The sequence below is a fragment of the Saccostrea cucullata genome, unplaced genomic scaffold (genome assembly GCF_032062105.1).
Source record: "Saccostrea cucullata isolate Sc308-1 unplaced genomic scaffold, CSIRO_AGI_Scuc_v1 ctg8508, whole genome shotgun sequence".
In the NCBI taxonomy this organism is placed as follows: Eukaryota; Metazoa; Mollusca; class Bivalvia; order Ostreida; family Ostreidae; genus Saccostrea; species Saccostrea cuccullata.
Genome location: NW_026926152.1, coordinates 570 through 13,146, shown reverse-complemented (window position 1 = coordinate 13,146; position 12,577 = coordinate 570). Strand labels below are relative to the sequence as shown.

Here is a 12,577-nt window from a genome sequence, read left to right as displayed (position 1 = left end):
AATTATTAGACTAAAATTATAAGAACTTATTATTTGTATCATTACTTTATATAAAGATAGAACTTTTCCGTAAATTGTAAAATCTAAGTCAATTGCGTTATAAAGATATCACAATTTAAATTTGATTCTCGGAATTTTCTCTGTATCGGAAGAAAATACAAAAGATTTAAATAACACATTACATAGAAGATAAAATTGTATTTTTAGACGAGAAAAGGTGTTCTCCGTGTTCAGAGTTATATGAAAAGCTTTAATTTGAATGTATTAACTATATTTCTTTACTTAATTTTGTATTTTTCAAAAATATATTTTTTGATCAGTTACGCCATATATGGCTTTAAAATTTTTATAAGTTAGAAATATCTGTGAGAACCATATTTTAAACATACGTGGCACAATTAGCTGTGTATCAGAAAGAATTTCATCAAATGAGCGACATGTACAGGGTTATACAATGACTTCACATCAGATACAAATAGGTGGCTCATTTCATTGTCCCAGAACGTACCCTTTAATTTGAAAACTTGAAACTGTAAAAGAATAATCTACGAGGCATATGTCGTATTATGTATCAAGTGTATGATTATCAAATTAAACATTTTACAATTGTATCAGTCGATAACTAATTAAGATGTAAACTTCATAAGGCTTATTTCGACTCCACAATAGATGATTTTGAATCCTCTGTTTCCTGTAGATACTTGTACACTTTTATTGTATTACTATACATATCTCCTACATAGAGGTTGTGTTTGTCGTCCACACACAGAGTCGTGGGGCGGAATAGTCCGTGTTCTTGTGTCAGGAGGAGACGCAGGAACTGACCGTCCTGATCCAGGAGATGGACACTGGAATTCGATAAATCACACACCAGTACCTGTCCATGGATATCGGTACAAATACCACCGGGAAAAAAGCCAGACTGGTGCTGACCTCTGTAGTTAAACCGATGTTGTCCTGATTTATCCATCACAACCACTTCTGTTCTACCGATGTCAGAGACCCAGATGTCTCCATTGTTGTTTTCTGTGATAAATGTTGGATAATGAATCCTATAATCCTCCAATTCTATGCGATGGTTTCCCCTCCAGTCACACCTGAACACTCCATGTTTATAACCAACCAGTATGTCACCGTTATTGCGGGAGGAATGGATACAGAATAAAGGCTCACGTGGTCTGAAGAGTGTAGTAACTGTTCCACCTAACGTCATCTTCTGCACTATATCTCCATTTATAAATATCATGTCCCCGTCCGCTGCGACGGAGTGAGCTCCTTGATAACTTGTAACATCAATTTTCAGTTTCTGTATTACGTGTCCGGTGTTGTCCACCTGTAGGAGACGTCTGTGTTCACTGACCCACAGTCTGTCTGACGTCACACAGGAGATATGATAAACGCTGTCAACTCCGGGTACAGTTATACTGGACGTAGATACCACGTACGTATCCAAGTGTTGTGATAATGATAAATCTATGAAAAAAGATTATATACAATATGCAACAATGATTGGTATAATACATTATACGTTAATAACTATTTAACAATGAGCGTTATATACATTATAAATTGATAAATGATTTATTTTAAAATGTGAGATATAATCTGTATGAAAAATACATGAAATCAGTGAAAATAAATACCGCTATCCCTACGTATTGCTTGTTTTGAAAATGTTATACGTTAACTCGTGATGTTCAATTGTCGGAACAGCCAGCTGCTGTTATAGAACCGACGTCATCTCTAATAAAATATCCTTAAAATTAAAGTAACATAGGGGAAAGTTCGGATTACCTAAAATCAGTGTAAGCTAACCTGAGCTAAATGGCTCAAGGGAGCTTTTCTGATCACATTTGTCCGTCGTCCGTCCGTCTGTCTGTCTGTCCGTCTGTTAATTTTTCGCATTTTTGACTTCTTCTCATGAACCGCTGGGTAATTTTTACCAAACCTGGTATATAGCATCCATCGGTAAACGGGAGTTTAAATTAGTAATAAAAATGAAGAGACAAGATCTCCTACAAGAGGAGACAATTAAAAAAAGACCAAAATTGGTCTCAGGAACCACTGCGTCAGGAAAGCTGAACTAATGTGGAAGCATCCTGGGATAGCGTAGATGTTATATTGTTAAAACAAGACCCCTGGGGGTTGGGCAGGACCATAAAAAGAGTCATAGTTTTACATAGAATATATAGGAATAAGATTTTAAAATCTTCATATCAAGGACCACTGGGCACTGGATTTATTTGCCTGGGGTACTGCAGATACTAAATTGATATGATCACGTCCCCCGCATCGTCGCAAACCACGGCCAAAATGTACGATCCTCTCCCATATGGAGAGAGCTATATGCGGACTCCGGACCGTGGCTTGAGACGGGGACCAAAATAGGGAATCAAAATTTTACATAGAAATATATAGGAATAAAATTTTAAAATTTCTTCTCAACACCCACTAGGCTTTAAAAACTGAAAATTATATTTTGAATTGCTAAGATTGTGAATTGGGGAGAGGGGTTACGACGAGGCCACATGTACATAGGTAATACAAGGGAGGACAGAACGGAATCATTGATTGATTGATTGATTGTGACATTGATATGGAGACGTCACCATTGCCAGTGAAGGGCTGCACATTTAGGCCTATGCTCGACACTTAGGGCCTTTGAGTGGGGAGGGATCTTTATCATGCCACACCTGCTGTGACACGGGGCCTCGGTTTATACGGTCTCATCCGAAGGACTGCCCCATTTAGTCGCCTTTTACGACAAGCAAGGGGGTACTGAGGTCTCTTTTTATCATTGAACTTATTAGGCGATATGGCTCATGGGCCTTTTTTTGTCAAACTTGTGTCCATTTTGTGAAATCATCTTATAGACCCTATATGGTGATCGATATCTTTTTATGTTGAAGGAAAAGCATTTAATCTTTTGAACAACAAGACAGTATAGCATGATTGGATGCAGTAATTTTCCTTCATAATGTCTAGCGAAAAGGTAATGTCTATGACCTGACCTTGACTGCAATATAAAACGGTCAAAACTAAACTGATACCGTGACTTAGAAATGTTGTCTTCTTGATTCTGTGAAGATTTTATTAATTTTTAACGTACTAAATAGAGCTTTGAGTGAGATAAATCCATTATTTTCGACAAAATTAGAAGGAAAAGTCCTCATGCCAACATGTTGTTTATCCTTACCTCTGAATTTTTCCAGAGGGATTTCTTTTTCTCTTTTTAAATTGTCTTTTCTTTCCATTTCCTTTATGATGGTATCCATTTTAGGATTTTCAAGTGCTTCTTCAATATTCTTCGAGAGTTTCAATATTGTCTTCAATATACGATCAAAATCTGTTTGCTCCAGACACAGAGGAGGATTATAAATGTATTCTCTGTAAATGTCCATAATGTTATCAATAGACGCAGCCATTGAAGTGTCTGATGGTTCTGGCGTATTACCCCATCCCCTTCTATGGGGTTCTATCATACACATATTCTGGAATAAAATGTAAATGAGAGGGATATCTAAACATTTGTAACTCCCTGAGAATGATCCTTTCTCGGGATAAAGCACACTCTGTTGATCAACAGTTAGTAATGGTAACAGCTGATCTCTAGACTTGTGGATCCTTGTTATGAAATCCTCTTCTAAGACGTATTTTCGAAGGATTTTACGGAACAGGGTTGTACACGGGCCAGATAAAAAACTTTGGACTTGTGGTTCATAAGAAATTTGCCCTGCAACATCCATTTTATGAAGTCTTAAATCATCTGCAATATGAAACATAAGACAATTAGAGGAATGTATAACCCCAAACCCCAAAGTGGTTAGGAACAAACATGCAGTAAGTCCTCATTTTATAACACTTTGTCAATTATCATAGTTGATGCATTATCGTATACATATTTACATTCTATGTTTGTATGTGGTATGTCTTTGAAAGTTAAGTTTGTAGATTGCTCAATAACTCATGACTCAGTTAGCCTTTCACTTGTCGAAATTTATTTTCAGTTTAATTTATTGAGAAAGCTGCAAACTTAAGGGGGAAGGGAAAGGAGGGGACGTTCAAAATGCAAAGTAATTTTCCAGAAAACTATAGAAAACTTTATTTAACTATTATTTAATACTTTGCTTCTGCGACCTCAATAAAAAATAAGAAGTGTTTGTGAAACACTATGCGCAAGGCGTTTCAAGATCCATGACGAAAGTTCGAAAGAGCTATTTGTAGCATATAGTTCACAGTCTTGGTCACAAGGTCATTGACCTTGGTGTAATTTCAAAGAACTTTATTAGTGTGTTATAAATATAAATCTCTATCTTGCATATTTCAAAAGTTTTGGTGAAGGTTAAAGTTGACAACAAACAGACAGGACAAAAATATATGTACACGCCAGATTTCAATTTGGACACATAAAAAAAAACTAATGACATTTTTAGGTTCGTCAAGAAATTGATAATGCTCTCATAGGAAAAAGCAATGCTGAGTGCTATTAATACCCGAGCAACAAAGTACATATGCAGTGATTTCTTTTTCCAGTTCTGATGAGAGCTATCGTATATTTCTTCGATCGTGTATTGAGTCTATAGTGTGTTTCTTCTGATCACATATGAATTGAATTTCTTTTAACAGAAAAAAGTAATCGAAGCTTACTTGCTAGGTTTAGCACATTACATTATCATTAAATCATTTCAAACATTTCATACTCAAAATATTTAAATAGTTTATTGAGTCCGTGCATGTGTAAAAACATACCTTGTTGGATGTTAATCAGCTTGTTTTCAATTTTAATCCAATCTACATTGTATTGCAATAATCGAGAAAGTTGGTGCGGACCCTTTTCTCCAAATTTTCGTGCAAAACATTCTTTCATTGATATCACAATAACGAAACTACTTTCAGGTTGCAATCCAACCAGTTTTATAGAGTCTTTATCACAACCAACTATAGCTGCTACTGTTGCTAACAATGAGTCAATATCTGTGAATGTTGCTATATCATCTACTACGTGTATCTGAACGTGCTTGCATCCATCCCCTGTCAAACGAAAAGCAAAACTTTACAAAACTATCTTCATTTAGTGAAACAATACTCTTGGGAAGGAACCACACCAAGGTCATGTTTTCTAATTAAATTATTTTAGGCATGGACTAGTCAATCGGACATTTCTTCCACTTTGTACGAAATGTAATTTTATAACAAGCATATATATGGTGAAAAGGGTGCATTAAGAACGATATAATACGAGGGCTGTTCAATAAATAGTATTTGAACTGTATGACATGCAATACAGATATCATATGACATCAAGCTTGACTTTTTCGCATTATTAAATATTTAATGAATGTATAACTATATATGTGGCTGCTTTTCAAAACATTATTTAATTTTGAGAAGCTGTGATAATTGATTGATAGATTGAATATTGTTTTAGGCCATGTTTCGGCGGACTATTACTTTAAATTGTTTTTTGAAAGATTTTGGTTTCTCTGACGTCCCTCAGTGAGCTTACACTTTTTCAAACTCCAGAGAAATGAATGTTAAAAAATCAAAAAACTATAGTGAAATTAAACTCTTCACTTAAGCTGCTTTAAAACTCGTTAAGAATACTAATAAAGAAATATTTACTGAAATTTGAAGAATTTACAAAGATATATATTAGAATCTACCTGGTATTTTGTTTTCTTCAAAGTAGCACAGTGCTTGTTTGTTCTTTATGGCGTATTCCACACATTTAAGTTCAAGATCAGGGCGTTTAATGCTTCTCATCAAGTACTGCATCATAATTACATTTCTTTCTTGGAAAATTTCCTCTTTTAGGAGAAATATGAACAAGTCCTCAATTGTAGGTAAATTATCTAAAGACAATAATTCCATGGAGGTCAGCGCTACAATAAAATAGAAAAGGAATAAAATTTAAACAACAGAGACTGTCAAAAGTGGTCAAGTTGTAACAAAAATTAATATAAGGACATAGATAAAAAGAAGGTTTAATGATACAGTGATTTATCACACCTTTGTCCCTTTAGCTCGTAAATATAACTAATTTGACATTTTTGTTAATCACACTGCTGTTATGTCACTATGGGTTTGGTGTGAAATTGATGATATTAGTGTGCATTCATTTATATAAAAAAAGGGTAATCTGCATAAAAACTTATTCTATATTTTGCAAATCAACACTTCATGGGAAATATTTAAATATTTCATTGATATTAAAATTCTACACATTATAGTAAAATACGGAGCTTGAGCAAACCTGTGCTAAGCGACTTTTAGTCAAAATATTGACGTCATATACACAACTTTTTGCAGAAATCATGCAGATTTTAAACTGATCTTCTTAGAGATCTTCTTTTTAGAACATGTACGTGTTTATCAAATTTTCTTACATAGGAAACATTTATTCAATGTTTTGCTTAAGATCAATATCACCTGTTAAGGTTGATATCAGTGGCTTTAAATCTCTCTCCGATATTTCTCTGATGAGATCCAGCTTAAGGTTATTGAATCTGATTGAAGATCCCTTCTTACTGAAGATTGCTGTAAGTTTACTGGTAGCTATAAAACAATAACTAAACATAAAAGTTAACAATTTACCGGAAAACTGTGCATTCTTCATTTTGGTTTGCTGGTAATGATTGAATATTTTATTTACAAAGAGAAATATTTTTTTGAAAAATACAAGCATATGCCATGTTTCAATTTAAATTAGTAAAAGCTTTTAGATATATATTTTGCAAGGTTAAAACTGGAATAAGATTGTGTTACAATGGAGTTTACATTCATTCACTACACATATGTACTTTGATTTAAATAATTCTATAGCAGAGGAGATATATGGTTTAAACATTATGTACCTACCTTTGGTATTTGGTACTTCATTTGAGCATGAGCACCTCTCGTCTAGAAATTATAAAGAATGATATGTTGTCATAAATTAACAAATTGGCGAAGAATTATATATAGTACCGGAAAATCTTTGCTACACTAAGTTTACTAATTAATTTTACTTTCTTCTTATATCAATTAAATTGAGGTAACGCATCTCGTATAAATGGTGGTAATACACAATATCTTTTTACACTGCCAATGATATATTCGTAAGAAAAATACTTTTAATACTTCTTATTATCAGTTGGGGAAATAATACAAGAGTTACTGAACTCTTATTGGTGGATATTGGAAGTCGTTGGTTGTACAAAAATATTTTCATGTTTATTTAAGAGACCAAGAAAGTCATAATATATTAATCATACATTTAATCTTCCTAGAAAAGAAGAGTTCAGTATGAAATTATATCATAGATAATTATCAGTTATAGGCGAAACGTTTTTTTTTTCAAAAAATAGTCATATTTTTTTCTTTATCTCTTGAGGAATTTCAAACACACCTGGAATCTCCCTTGTAGTGGTTCCAATAAAGTTTTGAACCTCAATATGTATAAGATGATTTTGTAACGTCACGTTCTGTTTAATACATAGCAGTGGTTTAGGAAGATTATTTGATGACCCTTTGTATTCCTCACTTGTGATGTCTAATGCTTTATAACTACCGCTGCTTGCATTTTTTATGCTCCATTGAGCTTGAATTGGTTCCGGAACTGATTTTATCAAGGCTGTAAAAACTTTTTTGTCAATTTCTTGTAAATTTGGTCCTTGTATTTCAAGTTCAGGAACTCCTGAATAAAAAATATAAAAATATTTAATTATATCAAAAGATTAATAAATGGTACCTCACCAAGAAACCATACAAAACAATTAGTTATGGATTTATTTTTCATGAATAAATTCAAACATGTGCAATGTTTAATTATTTTGGGATGCGTAAATTGAGGATATAAAGTATTTGTCGCTTTATTATACCCCCCACCCCATCCCCAAAAAATCTTCAAATAGGAGTCACCTTTTGTGATTTTGTCATGTCCTTTACTCAAGGTCATTTGGGCAAGTTCAAGGTAATTGAAAGAAAAAAATCATAATTCGTGTGTTGCAACCACTATTAAAATAATTATATCAATAGTGGTTGAGTGTTCATATCAATAGCAAACATACTTAGTAACCACTATTGAAACTCGATCACTATTGAAATAATTATTTCAATTGTGGGAGAGAGTGCATTTCAAAAACAAATATAGGTTTCAACCACTATTGAAATACGACCACTATTGAAATAATTATTTCAATAGTGGTTGAGAGTGCATTTCATTAACAAACATAGATATTAACCACTATTCAAATACGACAACTATTGAAATAATTATCTTATTGGTGAGTGTGAGTGCATTTCAATATAAAAACCATAGGTTTCAACCACTATTGAAATACGACCAGTCTTGAAAGATAAGTTTCATCGCGTAATTTTAAATTTTTTATCCAAAATTTTACAAAAACTAGAAATTTTTTAATTGCGTCATTTTAAATGAAATCAGACTAAAACCTATATACCAATCCAGGCATCCAACTTTATTTGTATCATCTGTCCTTAAATGAAGATTAAGATAGTTATTGAAATTATAATTTCAAAAGTGATTTGAATAATTATCTTAATAGTTGCTGATAATACTTCAAAACTAATTTTAATCCATACTGAAGTCTTTATTTCAAAAGTCAACATTATCTCAGTAGTGGTTGCAACCTTTGTTTGTTATTGAAATGAATTTCACCCACTATTGAAATAATTATTTCAGTAGTGGTTTTATTTCAATAATGGTTACTAACTATGCTTATTATTGAAATGCACTCTCAACCACTATTTATATAATTATTTCAATAGAAATTGTTTTTCAATAGTGGTTACTAACCTGTTTGATATTGAAATGCATTCTCAACCACTATTGAAATAATTATTTCAATAGTGGTTGTATTTCAATAGTGGTTACTTACTATGCTTGTTATTGAAATGCACTCTCAACCACTATTAATATAATTATTTCAATAGTGGTCGTATTTCAATAGTGGTTACTAACTAAGTTTGCTATTGAAATACACTTTCAACCACTATTGATATAATTATTTCAATAGTGGTCGTTATTTCAATAGTGGTTGCAAGATTCGTGCCTGGTCAATTTTTTTTCTTATGGATAATCTTGGTGAGTATTTATTTGACCCGATGGTGAGTCTTGACCTTGACCAAAGATCAATTGTGCTAGGTCACTGAAAGAAAAAGTTCATAGATCTTTGTCCGTATCTTTCTTGTGAAGGACCATTAGAATAAACTACTTCACACAAAGATTTATCATGACCTGAGTGTGTGTCATGAATTTGAACCAAGGTTGTTTGGGCAAGGTCAATGTCACTGAAAGAAAAAAAATCATAAATTGTCTCCGGTTCCTATTCTTAGTATTGATTATTTTTATTTGGCAGCATATTTCAGTTCCATTCATTAAAATTAGGCCAAAACTATAGGTTAATTGGAATGGTTTCAGGATTAAAATTTTCTTATCGGAAATCATGGCAACCATTTTGTTCCACGAATAGAAAAAAAATACCAAGAATAATCTTATTCCCAATCGTTGATCCCACTGCATTAGAGGCTTTACACTGATAGTTCCCAGCATCTGATTGATTGACGTTTGTAATGGTTAATGATGGTTCATCAAGTGTTCCTCCGGTATACTTTCCTCCACTTCCGAATATGTCGATTACACTTCCGTCTTTCTTCCATGCAATTTCACTCAAAAGAGGAGATTGTTTATAAAGAAAAACCTGGCACGTCAATATCACAATACGGCTTTTGATGTTGGTTTCATGGCCGTTTGAAATGTTTGGGGGATCTAGAACGGTAAGAAATTAAATTCACCTGAAATGTTTTATACCCTTTATTTTTAATTGACATTATACAAGAACCCGTTTTCTACGTACCTCCTGTAACTTTAAGAAGAATAGTGTTACTGACACATTCTCCAATGCTGTTCCATACTCGAAGTCGGTAATAAAGTTTGTCATCAAACGTTAGTGATGTCAATCTAAGTACAGGATTACTTGGATCTAATATACTATTTGCATATTTTCGGTCTCTAACATAAATAGTTTCAAAGATGACAGCATCAATACTTTTTTCCCACACCGCTCTTTCCGCCGGTGGACAAGACGATACAACAGAGTTTATATCAGTGTTCTCCCCGTAACAAACGGACTCTGCTAAAATACTGACCTTTGGTACACCTACAAATGAAAATTTGCAATATTAAACAATTCAATATTAAATCAGCATCATAAGTTGAAATTTACCATACCTGAAGTGGCATTTTAAAACAACAAACTAACCTAAAATTATTGACTCTGCAACAGCACCAACTGCATTGGCTATAATACAGGTGTACTCTCCACTGTCTTGTAGCGATGGGGAAGTTATAGTAAGTGAAGAATTTATAAGATCCCCTCCAAGATACTTTTCCTGCTCTTTAGTTATTACCTGGCCGTTTTTGGTCCAAGCAATATGATGTACTTTTGGAGAGTCTTGTGATACTTCATACTTGTAATGAAGAGTTATACCGTCCTTTCCCGAGGTAACTTCTAATTTCTTAAGAACTGGCCTCTCTGTAACGGTTTATTTATTTAAAGCTGAAAATCTATTCAGCAGAATATCCTAACGTCCAGTTTTGTAATTGCACATTTAATAGAGTTTATTGTAACTTAGAAAGGAAGATCCCTTCGTCTTATGATGTGTCAATTTATGTTTTTAATAGCAATAACTTCTCACAAGAAAAAGAATGTTAATTAAACAACTCTCATTAAAGATAATCTGATCATAGCCAATTACCTCCGGTGACTTTCAATGTCAGCACGTTGCTTGGTATTTTGATGTGCTGCCCATTAGAAGACCCAGATATAATGGCCTGGTAGTCACCCTGGTCCTCCTTTGATGCCCTCTGTATGACAAGTTGTCTATTGGTGCTGTCTGTATATTTCCCTGTACTGGTATCAATCTGTTCTAAATTGTTCCCTCTAACCTTGTGCCACGTGATAGGCCAGTTCTGTGTTGACGTTGATGTCTGTTCTATCTCAGCTTCAAAAGATGCCGCTTCTCCACAAATGATTGTTGTATTCCCTCGTAAAGTAATCGTTGGAAATTCTTGTGTAAGAAAATTAATATCATGACAATACTGACTTCAGAGCAGTTCGCTATAACTATTGGTACGCATTTTTAGACGACATCGACAGAAGTCATAGAAAGTGAAATTGAGAGAATGTGCGAGGGCAATAACACTTATTCGGAGGTTAAAATTGCTTGATTTTTTTTTACCGCTTACTGGAGTCAAAAATAATTGTTATGTAATCCCTGAAAACTTATAAGACAGAATCTTGCAAGTGGAATGAGGGCTTAATAAATTACGGTTAAAGCCATGTGTACAGAGCAAGGTGAGTTACGTAATAATCAAAACTTTAGAATTAGAGAAAGACTTGCCTTCTTTTTCTTTCATAATCCTTAGTGTTGCCTCTAGCATGAGTTTGAACTTTTCCATATCTTCAAAACCAAAGTTACATTTTCTAACATCTGCCAGTTCTTTCTCGTAATTAACTGGATTGAACCCTTGTTTCCTTAAAAATGAATCCATTCGCTTCATGACATCTTCTATCTCAGCCCAACGTGCTTCAAACAGAGCATCAGGGATAGATGAAGATTCCAAATGTCCAAGCATACCGTTCCTGAACTGCCTGAGACGTTCAATATCATCAGCGATCTTTATATCAGTGGCCTTTGGTTGTTTTCCCCATCCCTGTGTTGGAACTAAGTGCGGACAAAGATTTTGTATGAGTTTATATAACAAGGAAACATCAAATTTACCATAGTCAGGAATATCTGGAGGCAAAAGAAAGCACAGTTTCCGCTGTTCATCATTCAGTTTGTATTTCCCGGTTAACAAAACAGTGCAAGAGCTGATGGCATTGTACAAGTTAATAGGCTTGATAGAAAGTATAAGGATATCTTTCATTGGTAATTTAATTTTGTCTACTACGGCTATCCCTAGACGGACAAAATTTTGTTGATCAGTAGGTAACAGCTTGGATGCCATTTTTGTTTTATCAGCTTATGGAAATTTTAAGATAAAATGATCATCCAACTCCTGATTCATGCTCTTCTGTCACTGAAAAAAGAAAGTGAACAATCATTTAGATGTCAACTTTTCTGAACAATATTGTGATTTTTTTTTCATCTGTCAGCATAATAATCAAATTACATATGTTTTTGTCAGTATGCTTAGGACATCGAATAGGACGGGAGATAAATGTATCAGATGATGATATTTAATGATAAAATTATCAAACATATCATAATCCGCCGCTGTATCTTATAATTAATCACTTCCATTTTTTTCAAAATCATATACTTCAAGCGAACGTTAATATAAATAAATCTGATTGTATATAGGGTTACTCTGAAGTTGATATTATAAGACATTTAAGTTTCTCATTGACAACATCTAGTCAGAGTTACCGAATAGGAAACAGAAATCTTTGAGCAAAAAATATTCATAAAAATCAATAAATATTTATATTCAGTGTAATTTTCCTGATGAAGTCCATTAGAAACCCACGAAGTTCAAATTTCTTTAACACACGCGAAACCTTGTCACCGC

General features: G+C 33.5%; 1 protein-coding gene across 2 annotated transcripts; it reads right to left on the bottom strand.

Moving 5' to 3' along the window:
• Positions 1-533: 533 nt before the first annotated feature.
• On the bottom strand, positions 534-12,081 carry LOC134270956 (uncharacterized). Of its 2 annotated transcripts, XM_062753220.1 has the most exons (12): positions 11,404-12,081; positions 10,759-11,070; positions 10,263-10,535; positions 9,858-10,160; positions 9,485-9,769; positions 7,388-7,675; positions 6,859-6,900; positions 6,430-6,555; positions 5,664-5,882; positions 4,750-5,031; positions 3,197-3,766; positions 534-1,473 (listed from the first exon to the last, which is right to left on the bottom strand). In XM_062753220.1, exons 1-12 carry the CDS (start codon positions 12,011-12,013, stop codon positions 650-652), a joined length of 4,134 nt encoding a protein of 1,377 aa, XP_062609204.1. In that variant the 5' UTR covers positions 12,014-12,081; the 3' UTR covers positions 534-649. The 2 variants fall into 2 exon arrangements, with proteins under 2 accessions (XP_062609204.1, XP_062609206.1); XM_062753222.1 differs by lacking the exon at positions 3,197-3,766.
• Positions 12,082-12,577: the final 496 nt, after the last annotated feature.

Excerpts from the sequence above, each read along its gene's own strand:
- LOC134270956 (XM_062753220.1), bottom strand. The coding sequence starts at position 12,013 with ATGGCATCCAAGCTGTTACCTACTGATCAACAAAATTTTGTCCGTCTA. Across the intron at positions 6,901-7,387 it reads CACTACAAGGGAGATTCCAG|ACGAGAGGTGCTCATGCTCA; the intron begins GTGTGTTTGAAA and ends TATAATTTCTAG. Across the intron at positions 5,032-5,663 it reads TGAAGAAAACAAAATACCAG|GGGATGGATGCAAGCACGTT; the intron begins GTAGATTCTAAT and ends TTCGTTTGACAG.